We start from the raw sequence: 18,083 nt of genomic DNA, 5'->3' as shown, positions 1-18,083 counted from the left end.
TTAATCATTCTTCCAAATACAGTTGTTTCCAAGCAACGGGAATGATTCGGCATAAATTATCATTGACCTAGATCCACAACCATGTATTCAATTAAGATGTGCCTGTGTCGCGAGGGCATTCGGATACCCTTGTGGGCGCTTCTGTTGGCGTCGTCACTGGGTTGACAACGTGACAGATCCCCGTTTGGCTCTTTAGCTCCGAAGATTCGTCATCAGCCGCCGTAATCCATTGGATGCGCGGTGTTGCGATCACTCGTTCATGCGAGGTTAATCCTCTGTAGTTGGTTCAGGTTTAACCAATCCCATGCTAAAGATCCCTTCTTGGCAAAGAAATCATCTCAAAATACCTGAGACCTTCTCTTCTCACAGCGGTTCATTAACCCTAGGTACTAATATCACTCAGCGTCTTGCAAAACTATTATGTTTGATTGGTAGCCCCACGGATGGTACAGTGTATTACCTATTTGTCGTAATAGTCACGATTCCTCTTCGGATTGGTTAGATTGGACTATTACACAACTCGCGAGAGACTTGAATCCAATTCTATACCAGTACGAGGCAGTTCTTTAAATTGAAGGGGCCAACCTATTAGGTACATCGTCAGTCTATCCTATCCCAGATTATCATTGTTTCCACTCGTCGGGAAATTACACAATGCGCTCGGAATAGCACCGATACGAAGCCCTGGTCAAATTAATTCTAGAAAGGTATATCCCCGGTCTCTCATAGTACTTGGTGGATCTACTCAATTACCATTTCAGGTATATTTCCTTGCTGCTTGTTTCGAATCTACAACAGACCCTAGGGACCCTAGGAGCGGCAAGAAACCTATCTTTAAAGATATGTCATAATTGTTTCTGACCGTCTTTTCGGTCGCGATGAGCCTTTGGGAATTTCCCGAAGCGACGATATCGTCTGTGCGGTCGAATGTATTCCTTTAGGGATCCTTGACTTCGGTAACCCGCAATCCGCATGTTCCGTCTGCATCTCGTTGATACATAGATCTCCCCATAGTCGGTTCAAGCCGTTCCGCAGAGTGGGGGTATACACTCGCTTCATACAACATTCAATCTCTTCTACATAATGAGAGCTTTTCATCGCGATTCTCTCACCTGAATGTGAAATTACTTACATTCATGTTACCATCAACGGCAACAAATAAGATTACAGATGGAATAGCCAAAAAAAAATTTGACGAATCTTTCACGAGTCATACCACTCGTATTCGTACGAGGTCATCGGGTAAAATTTAGGCCAGTGCGATTCCTTAGCTTGGTGTCACCGAGGGATTTTCGTTCATGTCTCTAGCAAACTTGAGCTCATCGACTGATTTGAAATCAGCTAGCGGAGGTCTCGAGCACCATAAAGCGCGTTTAAGAGCGAATAAAAAGAAAGATGGACCATCAAAGCGCAAACATCAACAAAAATTCAGCATCTCCGTTATTAGCAATATCCGGCAAATTCTATCTCCTACTTCCTATTCCTTTTCCCTATCTACTTGGGTGCCTAGGTAGGTATCTAGGGGGAGATGAAAGATAAAGTACGGAGGTAAGGGGTGGGATTGCTCTACTTCCAAAATGAATATGGCCCCACGAAGCTATCGTCTACTTCGAAAGCCTCAGTTCTACTTCTGTCACCGACAACGTGCGGGGCTGCTCTGGGTTAATTGTAGATCCGAACTCCATTTAGGAGGTGTAATAAGTCCGCAACCTTCAGGCCCGAAACACTTGGACACACGTGAAGCTGCTGCTCACATGTTCAACATTTCCATGAGCATAATAAGATGGCCCTATAAGGACCAACCAGACGAGTTTAGGAAGGTGTTAGCTGCCAGTCTTCTAGCATTCGAGACTCAACGTCGGGTGTGGCTAGCAGTTTGAGGGAAGCGGTCGAGACTTTCTACGTCTGGACAAATATCCTTGGTTGTAACCGTCGAATTATCTAACGGCGACGTTCTCTCTGATATTACTATGTTGGCGATTCGACCAATTGGCTGGGGGGTCAAGACATCGATATACGTCCCCAAGGCTGGCCGGTGGCATAACCTAATGTTGTCATGCGTCTTATGTCTGGTCATCTTACTAATCCCCGAGGAAGTTGCTCGGAGACAGTATCTACACTAGGTAGGTCTCATTCGTCGAGTTCCAGGGGCTGGGCTAGGCAAAGGTAGCCTCGCGTGGCTTAGCTGCTTTACAATCATGACCAACCGCAGAACTAGATAACGTGCTTCTAATACAGCATATTGGTGTTGCGTGTTGCCTTGCTTCATTTCCCCTTATTTTTCTCCGAAGGCTATGGGTGACTCAATGCCGTCGTCTATGTAGTGTTCAGCTGCGAAGCTCAAGTCGGGCTAAACGTCACTTAAATTCATATAAAACAAGGGACGTGAAAGTCATCAATAAAGTTTCGTGAGTGAGGCTAGAAATAATGCGTGAATTGAAGCTAGACTTGTCTGGATTATCGACCACCGACAGCCGTTTCCAGCTACATTCATCACGCCCGGTTGTCATCTAGGGGCACTCCTCCATTGCTATTCTTGATGCTAGGTACTCATGAAAGACTACAGTGGCTGTTGTGGCTGCCCACGCGAGGATCGTCGTACATACTAACATCAAATCAACCGAGCCCTTCTCTGTAGTCTTCCAAGGTTGTTTGGGTTGGATGTATCGCCCCTGGGTTTACCTCTGTAATACCTCTCATATGGTTCGCTGTTGGCGGCAGCCCCTGGAGTACATCACATCGGCAGGCTAACACTTGGTTTGTGGCTATCGGTAGTAATTAGGGGTGTTCGTATATTTTTCATCTGCTTGAACGAGCGAGGATAGCTTCACACTCCCATAAACCTAAGTCTTAACTTCAGACGTTCATGTCCCTCCTCGCCACCAGTAATGGTGCTAGCCTAAATCCACTTATATGCGAAACGCGCTGAATAATTCCCAGTACAAGAACTTCCGAGTCCACACTATGTAAAGGAGAAGGCACAAACAGAAGGTCAGAGGGAGAGAGGGGCTATACCGTCAGCACTGGGGGCTGAGGTTCTCTGTCGATAGTCTGACCCCAGGGAAATGCTGCGTCCCCTTTACCACGTATCAGGAGATATAAGACTGGCGCGCAAGAACAAGACTATTTCCTTGTGTATACCTGCATTTCTATGGCAGATAATTAAGAGCTCTTTGCATAATCGCTAAGTTGTTACCCCTTCCCCTGTCTGTAATCGGCCCTGTAAAACTCATTCTCGGTAGCAGAACACCATAGGGTCATCATATCTAGGATTTCATTCAATATGTTTCAATATTGACGTTCGCGGCAACGACGAGCCTCACCAGCACATTAGAGATAGACACAGTCTTGATTCGTTTGCTATCTCAGCTCTAATCAGGATACGAGTGGTCTACATGGTCTCAATGGTGTCTATTGCCGGTTCGCATCCCGTAAGGACGGAAGGTCTAACTCTATGTGCCTATAGCGACAACACTTAAAATTCAAATATCAAGCTTGTAGCTGTAATGGCTATTTGTTGATGCATCTGATTGCTACCATCTACGTGAAAGGTCGACGGGGCATCGGGGCAACAGTACCTCCTTACTGGAGGATATTGAGTCCATTCCTAGTAAGGTCGGCGTTCGTTTTATTGGATATAAAGTTTTTCCTCAGGTTGTATCTTACCTGAAGCTCTAGGCATCAGTCACATGCATTTGTTGGGAACCTGAGTGAGGCTCCGACGTGGCTAGGTCCCATTCGCTGCTATGGGCGTGAGGAAAGCCTGAACTAAATTTTCTGCCGACTTAGCTAATGAAACGAATGCCCAAGTTAACCAGGTAGATTATCTCGATTGCAGGTGTGGTTGGCTAGGGATTTGAAAGAGATCTGGATGAAGGCCGCGCCGCATAAGTGCTTCCTGATCTAAACGCCCGTAGATTGAGATTAGGGCGAGAAAAATTAGGCAGCACATGACTTCATTCCTATTAGCTTAGCTTTCATCTATATGGCTAGATTAGGACTGGAATAGAGCCGACTAGTCTAGGTCTAGATTCGAATATCTTGCCTCTCTATGATATCGATTTTGATATATGACTAGTGCGAAGGAGGGGAAGAGCCTACCTTCAAAAATCAGGAGACTTCGCCCATTTAGGTGTCGATCGTGTCTATCATCAATTAATTCCAAACTCCACGGAGCCTCAGGCGTACGATCTTGTCCCTCCCTTTGGCTTTTGTTGGTAGACACACCTAGATTGGTCAATGTAAACCCGTCTGTTCGAAATACTTGGTTATGGATATTGACTGGACCAAAAAGAGGTTGGGGTCTTATCTAAACGGATGCCGTGCTAGAGGAGCGGTGTGATTGTGGTGGAAGGAGAGTCTCTCAGCGGGGTGTCGTTCATCAGGGTAGGATCGCTGCAACGGCAACCTGTGCCTGTCGGGAAGGCTGCTCTTGCGTCACTATGTCGTAGCGATGCATGTCGGGGGAGTTTCGGGGTAGAATGAGCCCGGGGTTGGGAAGCTCCCCGAAGGAAACCGCTCATAAACTTGAGGCCCGACGAAGGAACAGGAGAAACAAGGAGATACACAAGACGGGCCCCCACACCCTCCGTTTCCCTTGTGATATGCACCGGCTCCTGGAACCCGGCGGCCAGACGTGCCAGAGTGACAGTATTTAGCCTGCTAATCTACGGTGATTGGTTGTGTGGATAACGTGGGGATTGTTCTATCCGCTATCTTGGGCTCTTCGCTTAGTCAAAAATGTTCTAGATATCGGTATTATGAGACTCAGGGGGGTATATGTCGTCCACGGAGTTTTTAAAGGGTTGTTATCCCAACCTTTAATATCTCTATATGTGCCTTGACGTAATTGCGAGAATACTCGGAAAGGAAAAACTGCTTCATATATCCGAACGTGCCTGTATCCTAGGACTCACAAGTCCTTGGCTAGCAGTATTTGCTAATTGAAACTCCTGTTCTGTTAATGTAAACTTGTTATTCTTCCCCAGAAAAATTCCGGGGTAGCTGATTTCTCGCTAGAAATGCCGCTCGCGGATGGCTGGTAAGGTATCTCTCTGAAGTGCTACGCTGGCTCGAAAACTGAGTACCGGCATATAGGATTGCCTGGAAGAAATTTGATACCAGCTTGCTGTCAGACCTGAAAAAATCTGGGAGTAGTCATATCTGAACAAATAGACTATTGATATGCTGCGTTACAGCTTGGCATGGAACCGCACCTTTGGATGATACCTAGCTTGAAGAGACCGCATAGAAATTTGATTCCATCGACAGTGTTCTCGCTGAGACAGTTGGTGTACTGCAATGCTCTCACGTGAGGGTACCCAGCGCACGGGGACGGCGACTCCGAACGTACGTATTTTCTGCTGACACAAGTCTTGGCTCCGTACCATTTTGGTCACCGTGGTCGACGACGAATTACGATTAGCATTGAGAATATTTGGTCTATGCCGAATGAGCCGTATTGTCGGAGTAGGCGATTAAGTCTTGATATCGCCTTTAACAACATGTCGTTTATATGCGGCGAATCATTCCTGGAGGTATGTGCGTCTGGACTAACGGCAGAGGATATATCAGCTTACGTGAGAAAAAAACAAATTGGTTCATGGCATATCTCTTCCTTTCTTGACCGTTATGCCTATTATTTACAAGGCCACATCATATCGTTCGACTCTTTCGTAAGCCTGATGACATTTCTAGTTCATGATCCTGTCATAAGTGGGGGGTTAGGTCAGTGGGAATTGGCTATACTTGTTATTAGTCGCATTCGTCTATGTGAGGCTATTTTCAACATCACCATATGCACTGCAATACCTGGGTAGGGGGTTAGATCCACTTTTTCGACATATAGCCTCACTTTAGTTGGTTCGAAGCTGTATGAAGGAAGGAATTTGATCTTAATACTAATCATATAGCTTGGTTTTTTGTTCCCAACCTCTCGTAATTTCATTGGAGGTGATGAAGCTGGCATCATGATGCGAGGCCAACCTATTTCGAAAGAAGAATGAGGGATTACTAACTCGATATCTATTCGTAGACACGAATAAGTAATGGAATGAAATATTTGAGATACTTGATATACTTTGGAATACCGTACCTGAGAAACCGATATGATCGTCAAAACAAACGATGGAACTGTACTATACATACTTATACCGTTCCTATAATGATTTAGTGTGAAAATGTCTCAATCCTTTGGCTTGTGATCTGTGATCTGTGATCTAACTTAGCCTTTTTTAAAAAGAGATATACATTTCATATACCTTTTCTTATCACCGAATTAAAAATACTACTCTTCTATCGGGTTCTAAAATATTGACCTGGTTGAGCCAAGGAATTTTCGATTGCCATGCCAATTAAAGATGGAAAGAAAAGACGAAGAGAAAAAAGGACAGCAATTAAAAAAAATAGAGACCTGGTCAAATGTTACGTGACTGTTAAGTTTAATACCAGGTACATGCCTGTCTACGTACACCTGCACGTGGTATGTAATGGAAATAAACGGGGGAAAGATCCGGACTTGGGAGTTTGTAATTGGGTACATCGGTACTTAGATATGTACTTAGGTACTTGGGTACATTATAAGGCAAATTGGGTGAATTAGAGTAGGAAAATCATCGTAAGACTTCGTAACCACCGCGAATTGTCTACAGGTTAGCCAAGAAGAAAGCCACAAGGGGACCGGCAAGGGGGCCACAGGACGGGGCCGCTGTAAGACAAATGACGACATTGGGGGTGTCGCATTGCCCGCATCGTCACGATGATTCGGTTGGCAGCTGCAGCTTTCATCTATTTGGGGTATTTGGGATGGCCTAGAACCCTAAATAGAACCTCGGGTACAGCCAGGCCCTTTCCTTGGCCCTGTCTGTCGTGTCACTTCATTTAGCTGTACGCGGTATAGTACTCGAACTAGTAGAATCTAGCTATAAGTACAAGTCTATACTTTGGTGTGTCTGTTTGTAAGTAACTTTCACACTGCATCAACTTAAAAAGAGTACACACAAATGCGATGTACATCACCTCCACTAAGCCAAGGTGGTAGCTTCATACGCAATGCCGAAATCGCCGAGGGAAAGTACCTACTGGACACCTTCACTTTTCCAAGACTTCTATAATCTGATAAACATAAAGACAAGTACCTATGTACTGTTTGAAAACAAAGAATAGGATCGATTCAGTCGCGGGGAGATCTACACGGAACATGGCAACATGGGATCATGGATGTAAATCACGCGATAATCAACTCAAAGGGGTCTTTATACTGTTGAAATTTTCAGGAACAGCATGGTTAGGTTGGTCTTGAATGGAATTATAGTTCAGGTAGTCCCTAAAGTTAATCAAACGATCTCCCACTAAGACAGATTAAGATACTTGCACCTGCCTTGTACCTACATGTACCTACCCAAAGAAGAGACATGGGAAAGTGCAAGGTGGAGTTTTACGGACTTGAACAATCATAAACTTCACCTTAACTTTTTTTTTTCTTCTCAACCATTTCGCAACATCCCGCCATATCTTTCCTTTCGTCTTTTTTTTTCAATATGACCCTCTAATGAGATTATGAGGATAAATGATCAACAAAAAGAAGAAACGCAAATACATTACAGGAGAGAGAGGAAAAAGGGAAAAAGAAGAGAAGCTGTTGTCCATCGGCGATGTTTCAATGAATAAAAAAAAAGTCATCAAATTTAATTAACCCGCCGTTCTCTTTATCCCCAATACCGAGAAAGAGTCGCCGATCACAGATTCGAGACCCAGCCGTGGCATCCATCTGCCTAACTAAAAATTCTCCGTCGCGTGTTGATCATTTTTTTACTGTCGTTTGTTTTTCTTAACCCTTTTGCAATTACCTGGGACATTCATTTTTGCCTACAGATTCCCGTTTGGTTAGGCAAATTGAACAACAAGTACATACACAATTACCTACCCGTCTAGGCACGAACGCACGAAACGCACGCACGCGCATCTCCCCATACTCAGTACATACAGTACATCCCTTCCCATCTCAAATAACCCATACAATCCAATCCATACAAACGGCCTGGCCACATACGCACCGCATATTACAACTCACACACACGTAACTCCAGCACGATACGTTACGTATTAGTCCTAAACCCATCTTGGCCGATCGTGTTTGCATCCGACCAATCGTAATCCTCGAGTTTCTAGTCCACATTTTTTTTTTAACTGAACCGGGCGCATATCGAACAAGTGGACAGCTTTGTTGTTTGCGGAGAGTGGAAGAAAGAAGAGACGGTGCTAGAGAGGAGAAAAGAACAATACCATACTGGACAGAGTGAAAGTGGGCGCATATCCACCAACGCAATTCAACCACCGAATCAACCACGGCCCAACACGATCCGAATCCCGTACCTGTCGTCCGCGAAACACATGAAGCCGCCCGGCCTGTCTTTGCGCGAAACAAGGACAAAATGGCGAACCCTGTGGGTGAGGATAGTTGGTTAGCTTACGTTGACGAGGAAAGCCGACATGCCAACGATCTCGAGGCGCGTCTCAATGTCGTCGAGCTCTTCAAGAATGCTGTCGCCGCCGAACCTGGAAGCTTAAAGATTTGGTTGGCATATTGCGAATGGTTCTGGTCGCTTTTTACCGATTGTCAGTCGAGTGAGGCTGGATGGTCCGAGGAGGAACAACAACGTGGTCGTAAGCATTTTTCCTTCGATTCAGCTCTGAGTCTCTGGAGTCAGGGTTACGAGGCCATAAAGTATCGCATCAATGATAGTCACGAGTTTTGGAATCGCTGGGTTTCCATCGAACTTGAACAATTAGCCAGAACCAGGACTCCCGTCGGCGTTAAGCGCATATCGCATCTCTTCCGCGACCGACTTCAAGTTCCCCATGCTACCTGGGATGATACGTCGCAGATGTTCTCGAGCTTCTTAAGCACGTACAACAATGCTGCCTATGAGACCGAATTCAAGGAAATGACCGCCAGTGCACAGGAAGCAAAGGCCGCATACGAGGCGAGGGAACCATACGAGCTAAAATTGAACAGGGCCATCAAATCAGGAGATGATGAGGCACACAAAGCAACCATGAAGGACTATCTGGGCTGGGAGATAGCACAGATAAAAAAGAAGTTCAGAAATCCTATATTATCTGTGTCTCTTTGCCTTGGATTATTCGCGCGAGCGCTCTGTGGCATATCTGCCTTTGATGACGAGGTCTGGAGTGATGCTGCCATTTACCTGTCAGCATTACAACACCACGCTAGGACGTTCCAACTCCCATTGCCCATACCCAACCTACCTGACTTTTACCAGCGAGCCACTTCTCACTGTCCATGGTCTGGCCCTCTTTGGTCCCGATACATCCTAACAGCCGAGGAGGCAGGTTGGTCGTTCCATAGTGTCGAGTCGATCAAGCATGCCGCCACAAATACAAAAGCTCTTGATAAAAATGGCATGGCTGGTGTTTTAGATATGTACACGGCTTGGTGTGGCTTCCTGAAGCGGACAGCAATGGATCCTAATGCACCCGAAGATGCAGCTGATGTTGCCGAAGTTGGTTTATTGGCTGCATTGGAGGATGTTGACCTCTGGGGTAGACGCCTTTACAAGGATGCTTATCGAGGCGACCCCAACTACAGGCTTCAGCGCATTCTCATCCAATTCCTCACCGAGGTGAAAGGTGAAATTGATGATGCGCGAGAACATTGGGATAACATGGCCGACCAATCTCTAACGGCTGATAGCTATGACTTCTGGCTCAACTACTATCTATGGGAGATGATGATATATGCTTCTAAGCCAAAACCTCGGAGTCCTACTCCAGCCACCCCAGTAGGCGGTACTAAGATTAGGCGAGTTCCTGGTCTCGCTACTACCATTCTCCAGCGTGCTATTGCGCGACCGACTCTGGACTGGCCTGAACGAATCATGGAAGTCTATCTGCAACATTGTAATGATTACGAGTCCCCCGAGACTCTTCATCACGCTCTTGATATGGTTCATACAGCTCGACAGGAGGTTGCTAAACGTCGCGAACGAGAACAGGCCGCTTACCAAGCCCAGATGCAACAAGCACAGCAGCACGTGACCCACGATCCGGCCACGGAGAATGGTGTGGTACCAGGATCACCATCCGGCTCCAAGAGGAAACGAGAATTCACACCGGACGACACATACCAGGGTGTGAGCAAGCGCGTCAAGAGTCTAGAGGCCGACGGTGCCGATCGTCTAGCTAATGAGCAGAAACTTAAGCGCGACCGAGAAAATACTTCTGTTATAGTTACAAATCTACCTGTAGATGTGACACAGACGGCTATTCGCAAGTACTTCAGGGAGTATGGACATATCAATAATTTAGACTTGCGTAAAGAACCAGACGGCGAGTCTAGCACTGCTTTGATCGAATTCAGGTCTACGGAGGATGTTCAATCCGCCCTCTTGCGAGATCAGAAGTATTTCGGTCAACATCAGATCACCGTCAAACCTGGTACGGGCTTGACTCTCTTCGTATCTAATTACCCGCCTACTGCAGACGAAACGTATATCCGCAGTCTTTTCAAGGATTGCGGCGATGTCTTCGCCGTTCGCTTTCCATCTCTCAAGTTCAACACACATCGTCGTTTCTGCTATGTCTCATTTAGGGATCAGGATTCCGCTTATAAGGCGACACAGTTAGACGGGCAGCTTATCGAGGGCAAGTTCAAATTACAATCTAAGTATTCGAACCCTACCCACAAGAAGGATCGCGAAGGGGCTGTTGCAGAAAGCCGAGAAGTCCGAGTCAAAAACGTCGACTCTTCCGCGAATGAAGATGATCTTAAGGATGTCTTTAGCAAGTACGGCAAAGTTTCTACCGTGCGTATCGTTAGAAATACTGGTGGTAAGAATGTTGGTACTGCTTACATCGTGTTCGAGACGAAAGAGGATGCCGAGAGTGCTCTACAACTTGACAAGACCAAATTCAAGTCGCAGATCCTTCTAGTCGACCTCAGTAAAGAGACTAACTTCAAGCCCTCTGCCGTAAGTAGAGGCGACCGACCTTCTGCGTCACCCGCCCCTAGTGGAGACGGCGATGTGGCGATGACGGACGGTAATGGCGAATTCCATAATGGATTTCAAAAACCAACATCGAAGGAAATTCAGGAACGCACAATAGCCATTATGAACGTCCCGGACACTGTCAACGATGCTCGCGTCCGAGCAATCGTCGAGAAGCACGGCCCTATTGTAAAACTTATTTTGCGACCTGATCACCAAGGTGCCATCATCGAGTTCGCTGATGCCGCGACCGTTGGACGAGCCGCACTAGGCTTGGAGGGGTACGAGATTGTACCAGGCCGAAAAGTTCGCACTGGCACTGTGCGAGATCTCCTTCAGGAAAGAAGTGAAAAGAGGGAGGACAAAATAATTACGGGCAAAAGGAAGGCTGCTAACCACAAGGGAGGTTCGAAGGAGGGTAGATTCATGCCGCCTCCTCAAAACATCCGAAGACCTGTGGCTGGCCGAGGACCAAAGCGAGGACTAGGATTTGTTGCGCCGAAGAAAGATGCTAGCAAGAATAATCACCATACCTCGGAAACCAACGGCACTGGGGCTGCTGTGAAACCAAAGAGTAACGCCGATTTCAAAGCCCTATTTCTTAACCCCGGAAATGGCGAAAGTACCGCCAACCACCAGGTTAATGGGACGGGACGAAATTGAATATACGATTAAGGGGTTCACATGAGCATTACTTCGTACATGATGCATACCACATACATACGAGAAAAACGGAGTGGTGAGGTGGATACGGGAGCATATTTTGGGCGTGGGTGATCGAGTTACGATGGTCGATCGAGTTCAGATTCCTTCCTTGATACCCCTGGCATTACGATTACTTTACTTAATTACCTATTCAGTGTGCGTGCGTGTGTGCGAGAGAAAAAGTGAGCAAAACAGTTCAGATTCTAGAAGAAGAAAGATTCTTTCAATAAAAAAAGGAAGCACGAAAGTTCGATACCATTGGCATAGGCATGACATTTTTTTTTCTTCTTTCTCTCTTCATTGCATCATCATCGGTTCTCGGTTTCGGTCCGGTTCGGTTTTTTCTCGGGGATTGAATGAACCCCCCCAATCGCCATCATCATCATCATCATCATCATGGAAAGGAGGACGAAAAGAAAGGAAGGGAACTTTTTCGGTCAAAGGGGAAGGGTATTTTTCGAGAAAATCATTTTTGTCCCTACAAACAAGTATCTGTCTCTAACTCTTAAATCTAATAAGTGCTTGGTTACCTAACTTGCTCTTATTTTTAAAATAGCATTCAAATCTGCCTACTACTCGTTTACCATGCATGTTATTGCGTTGGGTGGACGAGTTGGTACTTGGGTAGATTAGAGTCGATGTACCACGTAGGCCGGCAGGCTGAATCGAAATGCATTAGTCAGTTTATTTTTCGAAATGATTGAAACATGAAGACCTCGAAGTTGTTGATTGTGATGTGGAATTGATGTGTTGCTTTTTGTTTCGCTGTATTACGTCGATGGCGTAGATATTATCTTACTAATCTCGCCGCCATCGTAATCTTCATTATATAATCGGATTTTTTGTTGAGCTGGTAGCACAAGGAGGTTGGGAAAGTATTCGTTCACATCATAGTAAATGGGAGACGGTAAGACGGCACAGATGCGAATATACTTCAACATGTATCTTCTTATTTATCCGACTTTGACTTTGCCTATCCGTCCGAAGATGCAAGGCGATATGGTACGATCCTATGCTACGATAGTTGCCACCTGGGTATCTGTGTCCATCCACACACAATATTTATGCAACATGCATACCTCCCTCTTCCAAACCATCAAACGAGAAAAAAAAGCCAAGTTCCTTAGCAGCTGATTCCCTCCTACAAGCAAGATTTTTCTGAGGTACCTCCTCTCTTGTGTACCAACTAAATACCTGGGTAGGTATTTTACTTCCCTCTAATACGAACAAAATCCAGTGTCCTAGGATAGGATCCGCACGCCGCTACGGCAACAGCGTCCTACGTCTTGTTCCCGCTGAAGTCTTGAGCGAAAACGCGCTGCCAGGCATCGAGCCATCTCTCTTGCTGCGCCGTGGGTAGTTTTCCTGGGTTACGGAATGATCGTGTCATTAAGTCGCGGAGACGTGTTCGTAACGCTTTAATTGCGAGTAACGACTTCCAGTCGGGTGCGCTGAAACGCGCGCGGTTGCCGTCCAGGACTATTACGCCTGCGTACATCTATTTTTTGTTAGTATTAGGGGGAGGTATAAGGAGAAGATGATTACATACGTCAATGCGTACGTCGCCACAAAGTAAGGCGATGGCAAAGTTTTCGACGGCTGTTGTCTCGTGGGCGTTAAGGAACCTGATATCTTATTAGCTTTGTTATGTATAATCACGTCCGTATTTTCAATAACTTACTGTTTTGACTGCATAATATGATAATATGACAGCCACTTAAGTTCCATGTGTCCCTTATTGACACTCGTAGGGTGAAGGCTAATACTCTGGTTGTTACCCACGTTACGCCACCCTTTGCCCTCACGCACCAATAGTTTTGGATAAAAGCTCCAAGCGATCATTGATGCCGCGATAACATCGTTGTCACTATTCGTGTTAACGCGTTGGGGAAGTTCGTAGAATTGGCGTCTTCGACTAGAGTAACGGAGACGGTTCAGTGTACGTCGTTCCTCATCGGTAAGTTGCAGAAACCCTGAATCTGCAAGAGATACTAACAATTGACCTTTAAGGTCTTCGATGTTCGAAAGGGTTTGTGGCGACAAAAAGTTCTTTTTGCAGTATTGGAAGTCGTTGTTTGAATCTCGGCACACTTTCTTCCAGCCCTGGTAAGCGTTGTACACGGTGAGTAGATCGGAATCTCCTCTTCTGAATGCTTTTCGTGCCTGGTCTGCCTGCGCCCTTTGGCCAAATGGCGCCGTAAATGGTGACTTGGATGATAAAATAGCGGCTACGGTAATGGCCATATCAAGACACTTAAAAATCGTGCCTTGAAGGATAAGTTTGCCGAGGAACACATCTAGAGGTAGCCTAGCCAATTGGTGGCCTAGCGGTGTCAATTCTTCGGTATTCGTAAGAGCTCGCACATCCACGAGAGCATCGATAGCTCTGCGAATATTCTTCGCTGAAGGAGCATCGAGCGCTTCTCCTAATGTCTCCTCGATACCGCCAATCTTGCAAATCTTAACGCGAATTGCTAGATCTTGTAGCGATAGACGCAACATCTCGGGTGTTTGTTGGTCGCTCATTAAATAGTCATGGCGATATTTGGTAAACATGTGGAAACAAAGCCCCTCTTGAACACGTCCTGCTCGACCGCGTCTCTGTTTGGCGTTTGCTCTTGAAATAAATGTGTCGATAAGGCGTGATAACTGCCTCCTCTCGTCGAACCTCATTTCACGATGCTTCCCGGTATCAATGACGCATGTCACATCTGGAATAGTGATACCCGTCTCCGCGATATTCGTCGCTAACACAATCTTCCTTACCCCTTCTGGTGGGACAAGGAAAGCTCGCTCCTGGTCTTCGGTGGCAATAGTAGAGTGTAGAGGGTATACCTCCCAGTTTCTCTGAAAGAATGGTTCTCCAAGTAGGAAATCGTTCAGATTTCGAATTTCCGCGATACCAGGGAGGAACACTAAGATGGCCTTGCTGTAATTTACATAAGCCGGGTCGACAGCTATATGCCCGATTAATCGTACTATTAGATCGTACTCGATTTGATATTCATCAAGTTGTGACAATGTATTCCTGGTTCTTGCCGAATAGTGTTTTAACTCCCTAGCGGCATTTGGTATTGAGTTGATGTCAACGATATCGCCTTCTGGTGGATCGTCGTCTAGATCTGTCATCTTCTCTTGGTTCAATTGATTAGGTGTATAGCCGGTGACCTCTAGGGCATCCTCGAGATATTTAACCTGTACTGGGAATGTACGGCCGGGGACGTTGAGGACAGGAGCGCGTCCCAGATAATTGGAAAATCTCTCTGCATCGACGGTCGCAGACATGAGTATTACCTTGAGGTCTTTCCTACGGACGAGTAATTTCTTCAGTACGATAAGTAAGAAATCAGAATCAATTGAGCGCTCGTGGACTTCGTCGAGCACAAGATGAGTAATCTCACGAAGCTCATTTGATCCCTCAAGCATCCTCATCACAATACCTGTAGTGGCGTAAACAAGTCGAGTCTCTTTGGACGTGTTAGCCTCGAGGCGGATTGAATACCCTACGAGGGATCTCGGCGTTCCAAGGTCACCTCGTCCTTCACCAAGTTCTTCACTAACTCGGCGAGCTAACGAGATAGCAGAAATCCTCCTAGGTTCCGTGCAGTATATCTTGCATGGTCGGCCCTGGGATAATTGGTGCTCTAAAAGGAACGACGGTACCTGTGTACTCTTACCGCTGTAATGATTGATTAGCTAAAAAGAAGAACATTTCCTGTATTTCGACTTACCATCCTGTCTCTCCGCAAACTATGACGACTTGCTCTCGTTCAACAGCACTGAGTACTTGGTCCCTAAAATGCCACATTGGGAGTTGCATTCGGGATTGCTAGGATTATGTTAGCTGCTATGTTAAGTGGAATATTTGGGATACTGACTAGCATGGCTTGAAATCTAGGTGTGCTAGATTTATGAGCCCATATGCTTTGGTAATATTCCGGATTTAATGTATGGGTGCTTCTCTCTGCTCCGGAATCATCACCGGTCTCGTTGGCGTTACGTTGTGAACCGCGACCTTTGAAAGCGCCCTGAAGAACTATACCATCCTCAAGTTCTTGATCGTGCTTCTGTCGAACCATCTCGCGTAAATCCTTTATTTCTGCTCGGTCTGCAGCATCTGTCTGGTTCTTCTTTTGTTCTACTAGCTCGGTCCAAAAGTCCCTCCACGCTGGGGGCAATCTCAAGGATGCTTTTTCTTCCTTCGTAGACCCAAATATGACGAATAATGCTAAAGTAGCGATGTACGCCTCAGACTGTTTTGAGTCAGGGGTTGCAATTGAACTCATCTGGAACACAAATTGCTGTGGTGATATTGCACTTTCGATATCTGGTATATTAGGGACAGGTATAAGCTCCTGTGCTTTGGACCATTGAATGGATACTAAGTGGCGGTTGGAAAATGGATTCTCAGATACGAGTTTATATATGATCTTGACGGATGTATCCCTGAAATGAAATTTAGTACGTATTAAGTAAAGAAGAGCCACGTTAAATACCTCGATCGGCAAGTTTCTTCGAGTGTTCGGGTTGGATTGATACCGGACAATTTTCCAAAGTCGCGAATAACAGTTTTCACACCATCTGCTCCATTGATCACGGTATTTGTCTTGCCGGTTGCGTCTGTTTCTTGGACGGGAAGGCTCGCAAAGAGATCAGAGAGAGCCTGGTCGTCCTCGGCGTCGTCTTGTTGTAATATCTCTGTAGCGATCCTTTCTGCTTCCCTTGTTACTTCATCGTCGTCCGATCCCGCTCCCTGAGCTGCATCGCTTTTCTCCTTTGCTTCTTCCTCAGCTTTCCTTTTGGCTGAAAATTCCTTCTCTAGCTCTATTCGATCGGCTCGCCATTTCTGTTCCGCGTCAAATTTATCGAACAGTACATCCTGTTCAATCTTGTCAATCTTCGCAAGCAGCTTGGCCTCCTCTAGATCATCTCCTGATGCATCTAGGGAAATATGCCTTGCTCCATGCGCAGAATTCTTTGCCGATTTGCCTTTCTTATTATCCTGTTTAGGTCGTTGTAATTGGAACAGCTTGGCCTTTGTTTCTAGGTAAGCCGGGATTAAATCATCTGGTTCAATATCTTCATGACAGACGACAGCGACTTTCTTGGAGGTATTTTTCGGGTTTGTAGAGGTATTCTTTGGTTTCTGTGAAGCATTGACTGCTAATAGAAGAGGTGTGTTCGCTCCCGAGGGTAAAGGACTGTCCAATGGTGTATCTGTTTGTGATTTTGTTGTCCTACCTTTGTACTCGTACTCGTGGAGTTCATCTTTGGTGCATTCACGGGCAAGCCAATCCAGAGCTTCTTCCAATCCCCATATGGCATCCTTGTTTGCACCACTAATGCTAGCAGCGATGTCCAACGTATATCGTAGCACAGCCTTGACCCTATCTTCAGAGAAGCCGGCGCCAGTTAGAGTAAGTTGTAGCGTCCATAATCGTACCACCAAATCTTCCTCAGGGGGTAATTTGCCGTTACTAGAGATGCCATCTGAGTTGAGGGACGTTGCACCGAATCGATTCTCAGATTGGATTAAATCTAAAATATGGTCCATGAGCTCCTGTGGTAACCATTTTCTTATGTTCAGGGATTCTGCTTGTCCACGAAGTAATCGGCGATCGGTCTCAAGTCTTGTTTTTTGACGTTGAGCATCCCTCTTAACTTTCTGTGCATGTTTCTCGACTAGAAGCTGTAACTCAGACTCTTCAAGCTGTCTCTCGAATTCTTCTGGACTTAATGTTTCTTTCTTTTCTGAATTATTGGGTGTGTTGTCGAGGTTAGGATTCGATGGTGGGGCATTAGGATCGCGAGATGACGATTTTGGAGGGGCATCGAGCTTCCCTCCCTCTGTAGCGGTTTGCGCCGGTTCGTTGGCTATTTCAGCTCTCGGTTTCGAGGCAATCGAAGTCGTAGCAAAACCACGAGCTGGGTTAGCTGTTGGCTTCGATTTCTTTTTCTTCGCCCCCATTGTGATTGTAATTTAGTAAATAAGGAACAAGAGACACCACAACTTCTCCTCAACCGAAAACGCCGCAAAAGACCACAAAATTTCGAAAGAGAAAAAAAAAGTTGTTACTGGTAAACGAAGAGCTCTAAAATTCAGGTGTGACAATCATCGTTAGTGGGTGTGTCGCCCGAGCTGTGGGGAAAGGGCTTAGCGGCTAGGCGGGTGAGGCGGCGACGGGAAGGCGGGGTGCTATCCCCTAGAACGTGCTTGCTTAGGGTACCTAGATACGCCGTCAATTTGGTAGTTACAGGGACTAGGAGTGCTGCAAGGTGGTGAATTGACTCACTCGCCGGTGAAAATTGGGAAGCTACAGCGGGTAGAGCGGGGTAGATGTAAGCTGTAAAAGCTGAAGGTGCGCCCGT

At 46.0% G+C, this 18,083-nt stretch overlaps 2 protein-coding genes across 2 annotated transcripts; one reads left to right on the top strand and one right to left on the bottom strand.

The window, feature by feature from the left end:
* Positions 1-8,304: 8,304 nt before the first annotated feature.
* On the top strand, positions 8,305-12,141 carry F4822DRAFT_195372 (uncharacterized protein). The gene has a single exon (XM_051453634.1). It carries the CDS (start codon positions 8,433-8,435, stop codon positions 11,670-11,672), a length of 3,240 nt encoding a protein of 1,079 aa, XP_051315051.1. The 5' UTR covers positions 8,305-8,432; the 3' UTR covers positions 11,673-12,141.
* Positions 12,142-12,635: 494 nt separating this feature from the next.
* F4822DRAFT_397700 (P-loop containing nucleoside triphosphate hydrolase protein) lies at positions 12,636-17,786 on the bottom strand. The gene is made up of 6 exons (XM_051457640.1): positions 16,211-17,786; positions 15,593-16,160; positions 15,446-15,543; positions 13,396-15,393; positions 13,264-13,339; positions 12,636-13,212 (listed from the first exon to the last, which is right to left on the bottom strand). Exons 1-6 carry the CDS (start codon positions 17,680-17,682, stop codon positions 12,994-12,996), a joined length of 4,431 nt encoding a protein of 1,476 aa, XP_051315050.1. The 5' UTR covers positions 17,683-17,786; the 3' UTR covers positions 12,636-12,993.
* Between the last annotated feature and the right edge of the window lie 297 nt (positions 17,787-18,083).

Source organism: Hypoxylon trugodes (assembly GCF_022578975.1).
Source record: "Hypoxylon trugodes strain CBS 135444 unplaced genomic scaffold F4822scaffold_4, whole genome shotgun sequence".
Lineage (NCBI taxonomy): Eukaryota > Fungi > Ascomycota > Sordariomycetes > Xylariales > Hypoxylaceae > Hypoxylon > Hypoxylon trugodes.
The sequence above is the reverse complement of the archived record's forward strand: the minus strand, read 5'-3'. Positions and strand labels throughout refer to the sequence as shown.